This window comes from Brachyistius frenatus, unplaced genomic scaffold, assembly GCF_029030835.1.
Source record: "Brachyistius frenatus isolate BFR_SWC_R1_liver_20210118 unplaced genomic scaffold, ASM2903083v1 Contig_42, whole genome shotgun sequence".
Lineage (NCBI taxonomy): Eukaryota > Metazoa > Chordata > Actinopteri > Embiotocidae > Brachyistius > Brachyistius frenatus.
The window spans coordinates 2,374,369-2,391,464 of NW_027210641.1; the positions used below are offsets into that span (position 1 = coordinate 2,374,369).

At 44.2% G+C, this 17,096-nt stretch overlaps 2 protein-coding genes across 5 annotated transcripts; both read left to right on the top strand.

Moving 5' to 3' along the window:
* The first annotated feature begins 708 nt into the window (after nt 1-708).
* On the top strand, nt 709-7,673 carry LOC138623233 (NADH-ubiquinone oxidoreductase 75 kDa subunit, mitochondrial-like). 4 transcript variants are annotated; one of them, XM_069702626.1, is made up of 19 exons: nt 709-883; nt 1,843-1,922; nt 2,245-2,345; nt 2,442-2,549; nt 2,708-2,784; nt 3,009-3,090; nt 3,208-3,338; nt 3,427-3,612; nt 3,704-3,838; nt 3,945-4,056; nt 4,160-4,305; nt 4,388-4,516; nt 4,615-4,744; nt 4,831-4,991; nt 5,072-5,226; nt 5,705-5,880; nt 5,968-6,102; nt 6,266-6,338; nt 7,175-7,673. In XM_069702626.1, exons 2-19 carry the CDS (start codon nt 1,844-1,846, stop codon nt 7,264-7,266), a joined length of 2,208 nt encoding a protein of 735 aa, XP_069558727.1. In that variant the 5' UTR covers nt 709-883; nt 1,843; the 3' UTR covers nt 7,267-7,673. The 4 variants fall into 4 exon arrangements, with proteins under 4 accessions (XP_069558727.1, XP_069558726.1, XP_069558725.1 ...); XM_069702625.1 differs by having other exon boundaries at nt 709-875; XM_069702624.1 differs by lacking the exon at nt 709-883 and adding an exon at nt 1,158-1,324.
* Nucleotides 7,674-8,002: 329 nt separating this feature from the next.
* On the top strand, nt 8,003-16,980 carry ino80da (INO80 complex subunit Da). The gene is made up of 10 exons (XM_069702623.1): nt 8,003-8,386; nt 9,814-10,060; nt 10,144-10,955; nt 11,070-11,166; nt 11,251-11,475; nt 11,693-11,802; nt 12,032-12,165; nt 12,711-12,934; nt 13,060-13,217; nt 13,317-16,980. Exons 2-10 carry the CDS (start codon nt 9,843-9,845, stop codon nt 14,339-14,341), a joined length of 3,003 nt encoding a protein of 1,000 aa, XP_069558724.1. The 5' UTR covers nt 8,003-8,386; nt 9,814-9,842; the 3' UTR covers nt 14,342-16,980.
* Nucleotides 16,981-17,096: the final 116 nt, after the last annotated feature.

The following is a 17,096-nucleotide window of genomic DNA, read 5'->3' on the forward strand; positions in this document are numbered from 1 at the left end:
CTGTTGCTTACACTAATCAAGCCAAGCGACGACGTCTCCTCGGCCACTGGAAAGTTGTGATGGAAAATTGTGATGATTTTTCAGTATTTTCAGCATCAAGAAACAATTGATGGTTTCAGCTTTTGATCAAAAGCATCTTACATATTTACTGATTTATTTTAGTTTTTGTAATCTTTTTTAAAAAGGTATTTACTCGTTAATGCTCAATGGATTGCTACGGTTCTCAAGTATCTGATTGTAGTCTGCAATGTTAAAAAAAAAAAAAAAAAGAAGTTTTTATACAGTTTCATATTGGCTGGTACAATCCCGTATTGATGCATTTTTTAAGATTTTTTTTAACTATAAGAACATGGTTTATTCTAATATATTTAAAGTAAATAGTGTATATCTTAATAAATGTGTTCTTCTGAACATTACTGTGCTTTGTTTGGGCATCCTCTTTTATTTCATTTGATGTCAACATTGTTTGAAAAGGAGGCTTTGATGTTTCATTTAAACACTGACCAGATTTCTTGGAGTATTTACAAATGCCGAGAAAGTCTGCACGTGCCTGCCATAAATCCACATGGGCACTTCCTATTTCCTGACAGTGTCTTGTTTACAAAAATCACTCATTTCCTGTTGTTGTTTTTTTTTTCCCTTGAGGGGAACTTGAAGGAATTGAGGATTACATCACTGCCAGATTTGAGATCGAGCACCATCCTATGTCCACAGATGCTGGGTTGAATCTACGTGGGAATATAGACAGGAAGCGAGCATTTTTCTTTTAATCTTCTTTAACATAAAGTCCTCCAATAATCCAAATGTTCTGGATCTGAGGGGAAAGGATGTCCCACATCCCACCAGGCTGTCACAAACTGAAATAGATGAATTAGGTAGGTAGGTAGGTATTTACTTTATTAATCCCTGAGGGGAATTTTTTTTTTGCTACAGCAGCATACAGAAGCAATAAGATAATAATATAATAGAATAAAATAATAGAATAGAATAATAGAAAAGCAATAAAATAGCAGTAAAAAATATAAAATGCACAGTATATACAGTACATTATATATCTATATATATTATATACAAACAAACCATAATTAATACCCGCTAAAAGAGACATGTGACTTTCCTCTCCTCGTGTTGAACATCTTGTTCTGACAGGTTAGTCGGCATTTACGGAAGAAGTAGTCCTCCCGTTTGGATTATGGCACACGGGATTACTTAATCCGTGACGCAGCAGAATAACAAAACGTTGCGCAATCCCGTCGTCGCGCGCCGTGTGAGGAGGAAGGTGAGTGACGGGAGACAGAAGAGCGCGAGGCGGACATCTCGGGAGGTTTGTTCCGTTAACGGTGAAGTCAGCCTCCGGTCGGGCTTTAGATACACACCGAGTGTAACGTGGCTCGCCGGATTTATTTATTTATTTGTTTATTTATTTGATTAGACGTTACAACCGTTAAAATACATCGTCACGTCGTGACGGTGACTTTTATTACGTAGCAACGACAACGTCGCGAGCTGTCGGTTATTAACGTTGAACACAGTGGAGTGACTTTTAATGTTTTAATATTTAATATTGAATATGTCCACATGTCTGATCGGGGTACTTTAGACTGACGACGACGCGCTCTTTCTGCCGGTACGTCGTATGACGAACGGCCGCTAGCTTACTTCTGCGTTTTGTTTTGGTAGCCAGCCGGTCGCGCGGAGGCCAGCTTGAGCTCATACGTCACGCAGCAACTTTAAAAAAAAAAAAAAAAACATCCTAAAGTCTCGTCGAACAAACCGGAACCGGAGAGAGTCGGTTGAGTTTAACGGTGCACGTCACGCTCGTCTGTTGTGCTTCTCTTGCAGCATGTTGCGTTTGCACGTCGCGAGCCGCAGCCTCTTTCCGGCAGCTGTCAGCAGGGGAGGCGCGGCGGCAAGTCACCATGGTAACAACACGCTCACCTGATCACATGATTGATTGATTGTACCTTTTTAATTGTTTACATTACAGACATTTTTATTTATTTACTTATTTTTTTTGTCAGTTGTGTTTTAACTAACTACCACAGTGCTTAGCAAGCACCTGCCTTACTTTATTCCACTAATGGATAATCTGCAGGATTACCAACGGCTACCCCAGTTTGGTGCCAGGCTGTTGTTGCCGCAGTTTAATCAATGGCAGAGTGCGTTAATAATTTTGTCATTACTATGCAACATGCAGTAAATGATGGTAAAGATAAAGTCTTGTTTATGTCTGTCTGTCTGCAGCTCGCAGTGCATCTGCAGCAGCAGCAGCTGCCAGTAACTTCGTGGAGGTGTTTGTGGACGGGAAGCCCATCATGGTAGAGCCAGGAACGACTGTGCTGCAGGTAAATTCAGACGTATACGTAGTTCCATGAAATGCCTAAATGTCCAGACGTCCATTTACTCAAAGCATCTGATGCAACGCTGTGATTCTGCCGCAGGTATGTGAGAAGGCAGGCATGCAGATTCCTCGCTTCTGCTACCATGAACGCTTGTCCGTCGCTGGAAACTGTCGAATGTGTCTCGTGGAGATAGAGAAAGTTCCCAAGGTAATTTTGAGGCTGCGGTTTTTTTGTTGTTTTTGTTTGTTTCTACTCTGGAAACCCTTGAATGTCTTTGTTAGTTGCGTGTTTCTGTTCCTCATCTCAGAGAGTCGGTGCTACGGCTGCGTAAAATAACCTGTGGTTCATTTTCATTCACCTTCCAGCCGGTGGCAGCTTGTGCGATGCCCGTCATGAAAGGCTGGAACATTTTAACCAACTCTGATAAAACCAGGAAGGCCAGGTAGGATCAGTTCAAGTTAAAGTCATGTTAGGCTTTGTGATTTACTAATAATATTACATACGTGTGTTGTTGAATTACTATTGCTCTGTAATCATACCTAATTGTTTGTCATACTTAACTGAGTTGATGGGATGGCCTGCATCTGTTTTCTGGAGAATTTTGGCTATATTTTATATTAAAGTAACTCAAAATAATTTTATTCAACACATTTTGATTTTCAACAGAGAGGGTGTGATGGAGTTCCTGCTGGCTAACCACCCGTTAGATTGTCCAATTTGTGATCAAGGCGGTGAATGTGATCTACAGGTAAATCAGAGATGTTCTTTGTAGTCTTGACTGTTTGGATAACGCGATTGTTTTGCTTGTCATATCACATACTACTAATTGATTGACTAATAATATTGAATATCATTTTGTGTGAAGGACCAGTCAATGCAGTTCGGCAGCGACCGGAGCCGCTTCACGGAGAGCAAAAGAGCCGTGGAAGACAAAAACATCGGCCCCCTCATCAAAACCATCATGACTCGCTGCATCCAGTGCACTCGCTGTGTGCGGTGAGTCGTACTTAAATGCTCAGACTTAATTGAGTTGTTGTATTAATTTTGGAATATTAACATGTCAAAATTGATTTTGCTTCTACAGCTTTGCCAGTGAGATCGCAGGCGTGGAGGACTTGGGCACCACCGGCAGAGGCAACGATCTGCAGATCGGGACCTACGTGGAGAAGATGTTCATGTCCGAGTTATCTGGTAACGTCATTGACATCTGCCCAGTGGGAGCCCTGACCTCCAAACCGTACGCTTTCACTGCCCGTCCTTGGGAGACCAGGTGTTTTCATTTTGCTCGACATTTTGAGACACATTTAAGGGGTGAAAGACGTCTAACTTACACTCGTGTATTCTCATTGGTTTTTCTGCAGGAAGACTGAATCCATCGATGTCCTGGACGCCGTGGGCAGTAACATCGTAGTGAGCACGCGCGGTGGTGAGGTGATGAGAATTCTGCCTCGTCTTAATGAAGATATTAATGAGGAGTGGATCTCCGACAAAACCAGGTTCCTTTCTTGTCATGCGAAGTTTGTATCATATACTGTACACAGGTTTGCAGTGATGATGCTCGCTTCATTGAGAAAAACTCCTCCTTGCCTCCGATCTTGACAGGTTTGCTTATGATGGACTTAAGAGACAGAGGCTCACCCAGCCGATGGTGAAACACGAGTCTGGGTGGGTTCCTACATCCTGGGAAGACGCGCTGACTCGAGTTGCAGGAGCTGTATGTATTTCATGGTTTAATAGCCTCCGGTGCTAGTCCGATATTAAAACAGTGTATAATCATTTATGTACCTGATGTGACTATTGTCTGTTTTGTTTGACAGTTGCAAGGACCTGAAGGAAAAGATGTCGCTGCTGTGGTCGGCGGCCTGGTGGACGCAGAGGCTCTCATTTCCCTGAAAGACTTGCTAAACCGTTTGAATAGTGACAATTTATGCACTGAGGAGGTGTTCCCCGTGGCTGGAGCTGGGTAAGACCATACGAAGACAAACTGAATGTGGAACAAATCCAGTTTAGGAAAGAACTGATGTTAGGTATCTTGGCTTTTGTAGATCTGACCTGCGCTCAAACTATCTCCTGAACACGGGGATTGCTGGCATTGAAGAGGCTGACCTGCTGCTTCTCGTTGGCACTAACCCGCGCTATGAGGCTCCTCTGCTCAATGCACGCATCAGAAAAGGGTAAGAATAGCTGCTTAACCGTGGTGAACTACTGAATCTGAGGGATGGTAAACAACTAATACCTGTTCTTCAATATGACTCTGGTGTCTCCAACTCAGCTGGTTGCACAATGAGTTGCAAGTGGCTCTGGTGGGAAAGGAAGTGGACCTAAGTTACACTTATGACCATCTCGGGGAGTCTGCCAAAATCCTCCAAGAAATTGCTTCAGGAACGCACCCTTTCTCTCAGGTAACATCCTGAGCACGCTCGCTTATAAATGTCAACAGTCAGCGCCAATGTCTCGTCCTGATTTTGTGTCTTTTATCTCCTTGCAGGTTTTGGCTGAAGCGAAGCATCCTGTTGTTATGGTTGGTAGCAGTTGCCTGCAGAGAGAGGATGGCGCTGCGATAATGGCTGCTGTGTCAACCATTGCTCAGAACGCTCGCGTCAGCAGTGGAGTGGAGGAAACCTGGAAGATTCTCAATGTGCTTCACAGGTCATTGTCTGGGAAATTTAAAGGGGAAAGCGTACGGTAACAGTCCCGTCATTAATGTGCTGTTGTTTCTGTGTTGTCAGGGTTGCCAGTCAAGTGGCAGCACTTGATCTTGGGTACAAGCCAGGAGTGGAGGCTATCAGGAAGAACCCACCCAAACTTCTGTTCCTGCTGGGGGCTGATGCTGGCTGCGTTACCCGCCAAGACCTCCCTAAAGACAGCTTTATAATTTATCAAGGTCAGTGTTTTGACTTCACAAAAGCCAAAGCTCATTCACAGCATCTCACATTTAGATTAATTTGTGGCATCGTTCATGTACAGAAGTGTGAAAGCATTTAAAAAAAACTGTGCCTCAACAGCAGATCCAGGGGGCCGAGGCAAACCAATGCCGTGAACTTGAGACAGGAGATCTCCCATTTTGTCAATTTCTCCCGTCTTTTTCCGGAGCAGCTCCGTCATCTAAAGGAGTTAAATAAGAGTCTAATAAGAGTTTAAAAAAAATGGTATCGTTCCCTCACAGTCTAAAACTGCCCACTTGCAACTTGACACGCTGAGTCACAGGTGACTCCATCAGCTGACTTGACTCGAGTTGAATTCACATCGCTGCAACTTTTCCATGTTAACGTTCTATAGATGGTTTTGTCTCATTTCGAATCTTCTGTCTCAACTGGGCTTTAAGGGTCACGCTTAATTTCAGTAATCTTGTTTTTTCCCAGGTCACCATGGTGATGTGGGTGCACCAATGGCTGACATCATACTTCCTGGAGCTGCATACACTGAGAAATGTAGCACCTATGTGAACACTGAGGGTCGTGCCCAGCAGACCAAGGTGGCCGTGACTCCTCCGGGCATGGCCAGGGAGGACTGGAGGATCATCAGAGCCGTATCGGAGGTGAACTGCAATACAGGATAAACTTGCCATGTTCAACAAAACAAAACAAGACTAAACTCTTGTGTTTTTCCATCCCTTTTTTTAAAGCTTGCTGGGGTGCCTCTGCCATATGACACCCTAGATGAAGTGCGTAATAGACTGGCAGAGGTTTCCCCAAATCTGGTGCGATATGATGACGTTGAGGAGGCCAACTACTTTAAACAGGCGAATGAACTGTCTAAGGTCAGCAGCTAACCTTCTCCACCATGTGTTTAGTTGCTTGTAGAGAAGGAACCACAAAAAAAAAAAATCTTGATTTCAATGTTAGCTTGTACAGTTAATTGATCTCAGTTCACGTCAAGACTGTTGTCCATGATGGTGGTGATGTCTGGCTCATCTCTTTCAGTCAGTGAACCAGGCTGTCCTGACTGAACCTTTAGTCCCTCCACAGCTCACTGTGAAGGACTTTTACATGACAGGTGGGTCACCAGTACTTTGAATTGAGGTATTGTATGTCTCTCCTCTAATTAGATCATGTTTAATATTATTTTCATTCCAAGGTCCTCCAGGAATCAGAGCAGCATTGTGTCAATTTCCTAATTTCAGTATAATCGTGCCCGTTTTATTTTTATAGGGACAATACAAATAATACTAATCCCACATATTATAGCACAAAACCATGTGTCCTCATCGAGAACTGTCCAAATGAAACAAATCCAAACATTTCCCTAAACAGTGTTGTTATTATCACTGAATAAAGTAATATTTTAAATCACCATTATTCTTCACATGACATTGTGAAGTGATTAAACACGCGAAATAATTCTTAGAATTATTTTAATGTAATAATGGAAAACTTCAAAATATATAAACAAATTACAGTATCATTACACTTTACTGCTGTTTTTAGATACATTAATTATGTGCACACTGCTTTACACGCTTAAATGAAAAATAAAATGCAGACATTTTTTATTCTGACAGGAATTAGTAATCACAGTACATTTTGCAGCCAGATATAATTTCAATTCATACAATAAGGAATTTGATGTGGCATATATAAATGCTCCTTAGTTCAAAGTAGGTAGTCTGACTTTTTGAAATACTTTATCGCATAACATGCTATTTATTCATTCATGCAATTTTGGCAATAAATTTGTAAGTAATAGTCTTTTTGAAATTCAAAGCATCATAAACAGGCAATAATTTTCTACTTGCACCCATTTAAAAAAAAAACATTTAAATCTTATTTTATGATCTTCACAGTTAGTGTAAATGTGCTAATTTAAAATCTGCTCTCAATTTTTACCCACAGATCCGATCAGCAGAGCTTCGCAGACTATGGCGAAATGTGTGAAAGCTGTCACAGAGGGAGCGCAAGCTGTGGACGAGCCAGCCATATGCTAAAGCTCAATGGATAGCCATCCAGTTCCTAAAAAAAAAATGATACGCACAACTCCTGCATTTGCACATTGCTAGAAGCACATTTATTTGCACTTGTCTTTTACCATAGTAAAAGTTTTTAGATGTCTCAACATCTATAAACTATAACATACCTGCAGAAACTTTTTGTAAGTGCTATTTGGAGAGTGAATCTGATATTTGACAGATCTTAATCTGTTGTAGCCCCTAATATTTACATTTCAGTAGGTGTGACCAAAGATTTTAATATATTTTCCCTCACAAGGTAAATGTTGTCTTCCTATTAACCAGCTTTTGAAGTGTTCAGAATATATTTTTTAGTATTGCACATGTGGTATTTGTAAATGTATTATAAATGAACAAATCAATTCCATGTAGCAAATCTAATACATGTAATACTTGTGCTTTTGCTCATTAAAAAAAAAAAAAAAAAAAAAAAGTATTTAAATGTGTGTAGATGCCATGGATATAACACTTATCTGTGTTTACTGAACTTTTTCCAAGTGTGGAGTTCCGGTATCTGCTTGGCACGTGGTTCATCATTAGGCTGATAACTCATCTATAAGAGGAATGAGACTCCTCGTGGTTCAGGTGGATTTTTATTTATTTATTTTACACCGTTAACACTCAGCCACTTTATTTTACCCTTATTGGTGGAACATTTCGGTCTCCATCGCCTTCCCCCTGTTCACAAACTAATTTATTTCACAGATTAACACTGTGAGGGCTTTTTGTTGTTGTTGTTGTTGTAATTATTATTATTATTATTTTTTGAACAAATTGAATTTCCAACATGGTAGGAGAGGTTGTTGTTGTTGAGCGGGTTGTTGTCATGTCCCCGCAGTGCCTGTAGTGGTGCTGTGAGGAGTCTGCTGTGGCTCCCAACTAAAATCCCCCAGCAGCCTGCCTACTGCTTGTAATTTGCTCTGGATAAGATTATATTTTACATGCATCCCTAATTCAACAAACACCGAGCTCGGTGAAAGATCGCCGTCACCGTCCTGTCTGGATTATCGATGCACAAATAGCTTAGCCCGGAGTCGAACAGACATTTCGGCCGTGTGCTCTGGAGCGGATACCTCAACACAGCCCGGACCAATTCAAGGTAAGCGGAATCCTAACAACAGCCTCGGCCTCGATTTCCGCGCGTGGCCGCTCTTCACGGGGCTTCAGCCGGACGCGCGTTCTACTCGACACCGCTGCTTCTCTCTCCCCCTTCATCGAAGCTAAGAGGCCTCTTTATTTTAATTTGTATAACTCGTGATAAAACCAGATAATCCAGAGCCCCAAACAGACGCGCGGAGTCCCTGAGTGTTGTCGGTCTTCAGCCGTATCGGCTGCTGGTGTCAGATTATGTAACGATGGTGGTTTATAATTCATATCGATTATTACGGAGGCCTTCGGTAACGAGGGCCTTAAAGCCTCGTATGTGTACCCTTTGTTTGGAAGTATTTTGACCGTAAATGTGTGATATTTATAAACGGTACGATCTTACGACTGGAGCCGACCGACTATCGCGTGTATTTTATGCGTATTCTTGCGTTTCACGGAATAAAACGGAACACGAAATGGACCTTTATAGTGTTTCCGTTTCCTGGTTAGCTACCGCCTACTAATGTGGTGTTTTTAGCTTTGATAGCTAACTAGCAAATGTGACTTTCCCGTGTTTGGTCGGTCCGTATTTCCTCCTTAAAGACGGATAGGTTTCTGTCTTCTTGAGTCAGGTCACTTGTGACCGACGCGCACGTATTTAAAACACGTTTAAAACGTGTCATCGCGTGTAAAGTTTCACGCAGCTTTTTGTCTTTATCGGCTTCGAGCTAATGTTGCTAACGCTAGCTCAACGTTACTCACCGTTTGTAACGTGTCCGGTTCTCTTGAGTTTATTTAACTTTATTTAACTTCGGAGGATTTATTCAACCTGTTGGTCTTCGTCCGGTGTGAACTTAAAGCTGTCGACACCGACTGGGGGAAAAAAACAACAACACCAAAGTTTTAAAATAGCAGCTAAAAGCTACAATTGAGCGCTTTTTTATTTTTTATAAAGTCTCAGATTCGTTATTTCACTTTTATTTTTTATTGTTTAATTGATAAAAGTTTTCTTCTTGTGTTGTGTTCAGATGGAAAAGTCGGTTGTTGTTTTTTTGTTTGTTTTTAACTAACTTATTATTATTATATTAGTTTCTATCTTTATTTTATTTATTAGTTTTAGACGAAGAATTATTAAAATCAAAGAGAGATTTTGACCTTTTTTAAAAAAAAAATAATAATAATAATCCAGGGTTAGTTTGTTCAGACTGTTGAGTCATAGCATCGTTTTTATTATTTAAAACACACACATCATAATAGTTTAGCAAACAAGCAACTCCTGGAATAAGAAGAAGCTTTTTGATTTAAAATGATTTGCTGTCACTGAAATACCTTTATAATATATATATATAAGGATGCATACAGCAGTAATCACCCTGGTTACCTCCACTGAAGTGTTAGTGATGTAATTTATTCTTTTTTTTTCTGCCTTTATCCCATCAGCTGATGTTGTCAAGGACAAGAGTCACGTGATGTATGAAGGCAAACACATACACTTCTCAGAGGTGGACAATAAGCCGTTGTGCTCGTACAGCCCAAAGCTGTGCAAGCAGCGCCGACTAAATGGCTACGCTTTCTGTATACGACACGTTCTGGAGGATAAGACGGCTCCCTTCAAGCAGTGCGAGTATGTGGCCAAGTACAACAGCCAGCGGTGTACCAACCCCATCCCCAAGTCTGAGGACCGCAGGTGCGTGTGTTTGCAGGTGTTACTCGTTGTCGTCCCCCGATTTGCACAACGCGCTGAAGGACGGATGTGTTCTTGTTTTCCAGATACTGTAACAGCCACCTGCAGGTTCTCGGCTTCATCCCCAAGAAGGAACGGAAAAAGAAGCACGACGCTTTGGAGGAAATGCGCTCCCGGGCTCACCTGGAGTCGGTGGCTCTCAACATAACCGTGCCCTCTCTGGCGCTGAAAACTCCCAACGGTCTGGATGAACTTCCGCCGTCTCCCCCCTGTACGCGCCTGCTGCCCCTCCCCGACGGGGAGCTCCTGGACCCTTTTGCCTTTTACGAGGATGACACGGACGGGGAGGAGGCGGGTGCGCTTCGGAAGGGCAACGCCATCAAGAAGAAACTACAGAGTCGGCTGGTGCTCAACCAGAAACTCTGCCATGACACAGACCTCTTCCAGCCGCCTCCTGAGCACTTTAGTCCCTCCCCCGTCCCCCGCGTCCACCCCTCCTCGCCGCTCAACGCCCACCTCCCACGGCAGCAGCCGGGCCTCCTCCAGCCGCCCCAGCACTCCAGCGTGACTTCCTTCATCTTCCCAGGACAGCAGCAGGGTTTATTATGCAATCCACCACCACCTCAGACGGTCAACTTTCTGCCTCCAAGGATTCCCGCTAACGCAGCACCCAGTCCAGTGCAACATTCTGGGCCGTCGCTCGGCAGGAAAACGCCTTTCACTGCTGCTCACTTGCCCGTCAGTTGCAAGGACAGCGGCAGTACCAATCAGCGGCACGTGGTCGTCATGCGGCCCGCTGCCTTCTCACCTTCTGCCAGCTGCCTGGCCAGGTTGCAACATCTGGTGCAGCTCTGTGCCAAAAGACACCGGGATCACGGAGACCTCTTTCCTCATTTAGGTGACTCATTTTAACGTATTTACCTCCTGAAATGAGCTTTTTCACAATTTACAAATGAATATGTATTTCTGAAGGACTGTGGTAGATGAGCTGCTCTAACAAGCTGTCTTCCAGGACTGGACTGGTCAGAAGACAGTGCTGACGACGACGACGACGAAGAGGAGGCGGAGAGATTTGCTCCCTTTCACGGCTCTTGGAGACCACAGAATGGGTCGGTATCCGAACGCTCATCCCCACGGTGTAACGTTGACCTCCTTATCACGACGGCGACCTTCATTTGGTTTTTTCCGCGCAGGTTGGAGGACGACAGCGGTTCCTCTCGGAGAACGCGGCTACTTCGGCTCTGCTCGTACCTCCAGGAGAAATACAAGCACATGTGCAGGCAGGAGAGGGCGAGTATCCGCCAGAAGAGATACCGCTATGCCTTCCGCAAAGCCTTGCTGCACGCTGCCAGTAAAAACCCCGACTGTGCAGGGAAGCTCATCCAGGAGTTGAGTGGTGCCTCTCGCAGCCCCTCAGGGTATCATATCAGTCAATTTTGTTCACCTTTGAATACAATATGATTCGTAGGTCATAGATAGAAATTCAATGTATGTAGTTTCCTGAACTGATTTGATTTAAATCCAGTGTTTTAATGGCTAATCTCCCGACTCTCGGTTTCAAACGAACACAACATAATGAAGGTGTTATCGGTGTTGCTGCTGTTTGCTCAGTTCTGGATGTGTTTGTGTCCACAGTGTGGCTCCAGCAAGGCCGCAGAGCGCCGACTCTGGGACCTGCAGCGGCAGCACAAAGGGCCAGGCCTGCAACAACAGAGCTCTGCCCTTCACTCAACACTGCTTTCAGCGTATCCTTTCCACCACATCACTGCTAGTGCAGAACAACAGCTGTGAATCAGTTATCTACTTTAAGATGGGATCTCAGTTTTATGTGCCTTTTTAATAAAAAAAAAAATATATATATATATAAATAAATCATATGCACAGTCTGCCTTTGTGCTAGAGTACCGTGATCACATGTCCTCTGGTTCGTGCGTTATGTTTTTTTGTTTTTTTTTCCTTTATTGTTCTCTGCAGACATTCTGTTGAATCGTTCCCAGCAGCTCTTTGCTAGTTGCACAGCCAAATTTGCAGATGGTCAGCAGTGCTCCATCCCCGTGTTTGATATCACGCACCAGACACCTCTCTGTGAAGAGCATGCCAAAAAGATGGTGAGTTCAGTGTTTAAGGGAAAACATTTTGGGATATAGGCGTACTTGCTGTCTCCAGAGAGATGAAAGGAGACTGAGAGCACTCTCATGTGTGCACGTTCAATCTGCAGCCAGTTTTTATGCTAGAAATGGGAGACCAGCCAGCCTGGCTCTGTTTGAAGGGAACGAAATCTGCCTACCAGCATCTCACAAAATAAAAAGTTATAGATCGGGAGACTCTAAGAAGTCTTGGTCCTGAGCAAGGAATCATTTTTAATGTTTCATTATTTTTTTTTTAATAGATTAAACAATGAGATATGTTTTAATTAATGCATTTTAGATATGCTTAAGTGGAATTTGTTGTCTACAGATTAATGCTTGCCAGCTTTCCATCGTGCTTCCAGTCGTTGCGCTAAGATAAGTCCGTTGCCTGGTGGCGGCAGCGTCTTATTTAGGGACCGTTTTCTCATCAAAATGTCCAGTTCTCTCTTTTTTTATTTTTTTTATTTTTAATCGTGACTCTGTTTGATTTGATTTCATCCATCTCCTCCGTTCATTGTGCACAGGATAACTTCCTGCGTGGGGACGGGAACCGACGAGTGCAGCACCAGCAGCAGCAACAGCGAAAGCCACGTAAAAAGACCAAACCACCGGCGCTCACCAAAAAACACAAGAAGAAGAGGAGGAGAGGACCACGGAGGCCTCAGAAACCCATCCCACCAGCGCTGCCGCAGGGGAACCTGGGAATGCCTTCCACGAGCCTGGCGATGCCCTCACAGGCCAGCATCAGGTCTGATGCACCTCTCGGTTAAAAATGCAGCATGCGGCCGATCCAGACCGTTCACGGGCTCTCGTGTTTGAACAGCTTGTTCACTTGTACCTCTTATCTAAGCCCTTTTTTCTTATCTGTGACAGAAGCCCTTCAACTCCAGACCTGAGTGCAGAGGAGCTTCCCGATGACATCACCAATGACATGGCAGACATTCCAAATGACCTCGAGCTCAACCAGGAGGACTTCTCTGACGTGTTGCCCAGAATACCCGATGACCTGCAGGACTTTGACTTGTTTGAAGGTTGCCTAGCAGCTCATTCATCACGATGCTTTCTTTGTGTACGCTAAGTCCTCTCGGTCTGTCAGTTTCTAACGACGCACATTGTAAATGTTCACGCAGGTAAGAACGGGGAGCTGCTGCCCACCACGGAGGAGGCTGAGGAGCTGGTACGTGCCCTGCAGGCTATGGGGTCCTACACAGACTCTTTGGTGTGCCTGACCTCCATGGGAGACCTGGCGACCGCTGAAGGAGTGGACCACAGAGCCATGACGGTGTTTTCTGGTCCAGTCCAGCCGGGGGGGATGGGAGACCTGCTGAACAGCCGCATCCCTACAGAGAACTTCACCAGCCTCGAGCTGGAGGACAATCTACTGCAGTCCACTGGGGATCACTTCCCCCCATCGCCGCCATCCCAGCCTGCTAACCAGCCCCCGGCGTCGTGCTCCAACCTGACCTCATCTTCATCTGCGGTGGCCGCCTCCACCGCCTCCCTGCTCACTCAGACCTCAGAGCGAACGTTTCCTCGGACACACTCGTCCCACGTCCTGGCCAAGTCGGACGCACCGACGTCATCTCCTCAAGGCAGCCACTACAGCAGTGAGCATGTGCCATCCCCATACAGTGACCACATATCGTCCCCCCACGCCAGCTCCTTCCAGACGGACACCCCTCTGCTGCTGGAAGTCCCACTCAGCGGGGTACCGGGTACCCCGCGCTCCACGTGGAACAACCTCCCTCTCCCCCTCGCCGATCCCACGCAGTTCGGCAATCTCATCGGATCAGAAAGTCATCTCATATCCACCTCCCTGTCCACGCCCCCCGCCGCCACCCACTCTGTGACGCTGCAGCCGATGGCCGCTCTCTCGGCGATGCCCCAGAGCGGCATGACGGGTTTGACGACCCCTCCCGCTCCCTCGTCCTCCCTCCCATCTTCCTCACATGATCTTTTGACCTCCACGCAGCCCAAGCAACAGCTCCCTCAGTTCAGCGCGGCCTTTGGCCATCAACTGGCCTCCCACAGTGGCATCCCGAAAGACGTGCAGCCCAGCCACAGCTCCACAGCGCCCCCCGCTGGTTTCTCCATAGTTAGTGCCACCGCTGCAAGTGCCAACAGCGCCACGCCACCCTTCACGCAAAGTAAATGAGAGCAGGCGGCACGCAGCGGCTGCGTGTCGGTCTGTGGACTCACAGTAACTTACAGTCCGGTTGACTGGCTTCTGATTAACCACCCTGTTCATCTGCTACATGTGTGCAATGTGGTAATAGTGCACTATTTGATAATGAATTTGCACAACCTCAGATTTTCCTCCTATTTCTTTTTTCCTTCTGTAGCCAGACAATGTCTGAGATTTTAAGTCAGTGTGAGTCCACTTGTTCGATGCCTCGCGGTTTCGTCAGCAGGAGGTCACCGTCAGAGTTTGTGGTGAATTAAACGGGTGAAAATTGGCAGAAGGACGTTATAGCAGAGATTATCAGTGTCACAGTGCTCAGAAGTCATAGATGCCTCAATCAGTGGTCTTTTTTTTTTTTTTTTTTTTTTGCTTTGTCAGTTCGAGTCCTGTCTTAAAACGATCAACTGTACCCTGCCTTGCTCAGATGGCCATTGCATTTTTTTGTTTTGTTTTTAAATCCCCACCTGTTTCATACACTGCTTCAGTCACCCTCTGAAAAACAAGAGTACAGACATTTTTGTGACCCCATTATGTTTCAAGCTATTTAACTGTTATCATGATATAGAATCTTACCGAGTCCGATTTCACAGTCATATAAATTTACCAAAATACTTTTAAACAGCTGTTTTTATATTGTGTATATTGTATGTGCTCATTTATTGGTTGGCTCAGATGTCAAAATCTCTGACCTCACCATTGGTTGTGGGACTCTGAGTGGCCTAGTAGACACTTGAAGGTAAATCTAGTTTCTTAAAGCAATAAACACATTAACATAACTCTAGCTTTGTCAGGTATTTTATTGGTCTCATTACATGTAGCTTCACTTGCTGAATCCAGGCTGGATCAGGAAAATTCCTGGCCTCCGTAACTCGTAAACTTTGGAGCTTTTGGAGGCAAGTGATCAGGTCAGCTTCTTCTCCCTCGAGGGGCTTTTTAAGGCTAATAAATTAGCTTCAGTGTTATGGTGAGGATGATGATGGCATAATCCAGGGACTTTTAAGTGTCTACTCTCAAAGGTGCTCTCTGGTCCACATGTACAATGGTCTTTCAGTGGCTTGCATGTCTCATGATAAAAGGGCAAGTTCAGTTTCACGACTCCCAAGGAAACCCGCTATCGGACGGCCCGGACGACCCGAAGAAGGCTCGAGGCAGCGACGCGTTATTGGAACTTTCTCTTCGACTCGTCGGCTCGGTGAAACACGATGGTATGAATTGGTGTATTTTGCACGTCTGAAGTAAAACGCTCCGTTTTACTCCGTTTTAAGGTAACTTTTAAGCTAAATGATGCAAACCTGGGGTCTGGTTATAGTTTTTGAAAACGCGGACTCGTCCACCTGAGAGCCCCCCCCCCCCCCCATGTCTGGTAACTCACACAGCAGTACAACCATGGCTTTTGATAGATACTAGACCTTTGACAGCTCGTCAGACATTGTTGAGTATTAGGTATATAGAATAGAAGTCTCTATCTTGGGGTTTGTTGGTGGATTATTGAGTAGCAATGGATTGAAAATTGTTATTTGCAATGTATTCAGTGGAACCTGTCTTGTGGAATGAGTCTCTTGCTCTTAATGGCTATCAAAATGGTTGTGAGTTGTCTGTCGTCGGAGGGATCAATGTTTGTATGTTGTCATGTTGTTTTTGAATAATGTTCTGATGGAGAATTTTTTTTTGATAGCTATTATACTCCAGGAAGAAGTCTTGAGATTGCGTGGGGCAGCAACCGTTTGTGCTCGAGCGTTACGATATCATTACTAGATGACGATCTCTGGCTTTGATTCTTGGTGGCAAGAAATATTGGAATATATGCATTTGTGGAGACAAAACAGATCAACGTACTATTTCTACATTAGATTTGCACAGGAGTGGATGAGGCCCGTGTCCCATGTCTGTCTTGCCTTTTAATTTAATTTTTTTTTTTTTTCGTTGCTTGGATGCTCATTTACATGAACAGCTGCCATCACTACCAGCTCTGAGCCTGCACCAGAACCCACGTTTCCAGCTGTGAGAAGGCCCAGTTCTGTCTCTCCCTTCCAAAGAGAAAAAAAACCCCACAGTCTGAAGTGTGAAACTGTAGCTCCACCAGAGACGACTGGGCCTCTCCGTGACTGCAGTGTTGTAACTTACACAAACACAGCGCCCCTAGAAATAAGGAAGGAAAAAAATAATACAAAAAAAAAAAAAGAGGTCGGGTGAAAATGTCCTGTTTGAAATAAGCAAGGAAATACTGCTGTATCCACATAGCATGAGATTAGTCGCTGCACCAGTTTACTCTCCCGACAACCACGTAGAACAAAATTTTACAGGGCTCGTAGGCACATGTAACTGCTTGAATTCAGAGATGGCTGACAAATTCCTATACTCATTGAATGTACTGTATTACTGTTTTTAAAGATAGGATGAGCTAATCTAGTCACCTTTTGTTATTGGTCCTTGTTTAATTTGTCTAAGGTATTTTTTGTATACAAAAGTTTACATTTTTATGTATATTTTTCTTGTGTACAAATTATGTAATATGTGTACAAACACTGTATGTAATATCTGTATATAGTGTGAGAAATTTGATCTTTTGTTTTTGGATGTATAAATAAAACTTGCTGTGAGGTATTTGCCGACATGGTTTGATGTGGTTTTTACCATCGAATCATTTTAAAGAGTCTCCGAAACACAGAAATTGAATCGCTATGATGAGTTCAGTTCAGTTTAGTTCATCAAATGCCATAAAGCGACA

Coding starts and splice junctions, on each gene's coding strand:
- LOC138623233 (XM_069702626.1), top strand. CDS start 1,844: ATGTTGCGTTTGCACGTCGCGAGCCGCAGCCTCTTTCCGGCAGCTGTC. Junction 5,881..5,967: donor TCATCAGAGCCGTATCGGAG/GTGAACTGCAAT, acceptor CTTTTTTTAAAG/CTTGCTGGGGTGCCTCTGCC. Junction 6,339..7,174: donor GAAGGACTTTTACATGACAG/GTGGGTCACCAG, acceptor TTTTACCCACAG/ATCCGATCAGCAGAGCTTCG.
- ino80da (XM_069702623.1), top strand. CDS start 9,843: ATGTATGAAGGCAAACACATACACTTCTCAGAGGTGGACAATAAGCCG. Junction 10,956..11,069: donor AGACCTCTTTCCTCATTTAG/GTGACTCATTTT, acceptor GCTGTCTTCCAG/GACTGGACTGGTCAGAAGAC. Junction 11,803..12,031: donor CACTCAACACTGCTTTCAGC/GTATCCTTTCCA, acceptor TGTTCTCTGCAG/ACATTCTGTTGAATCGTTCC.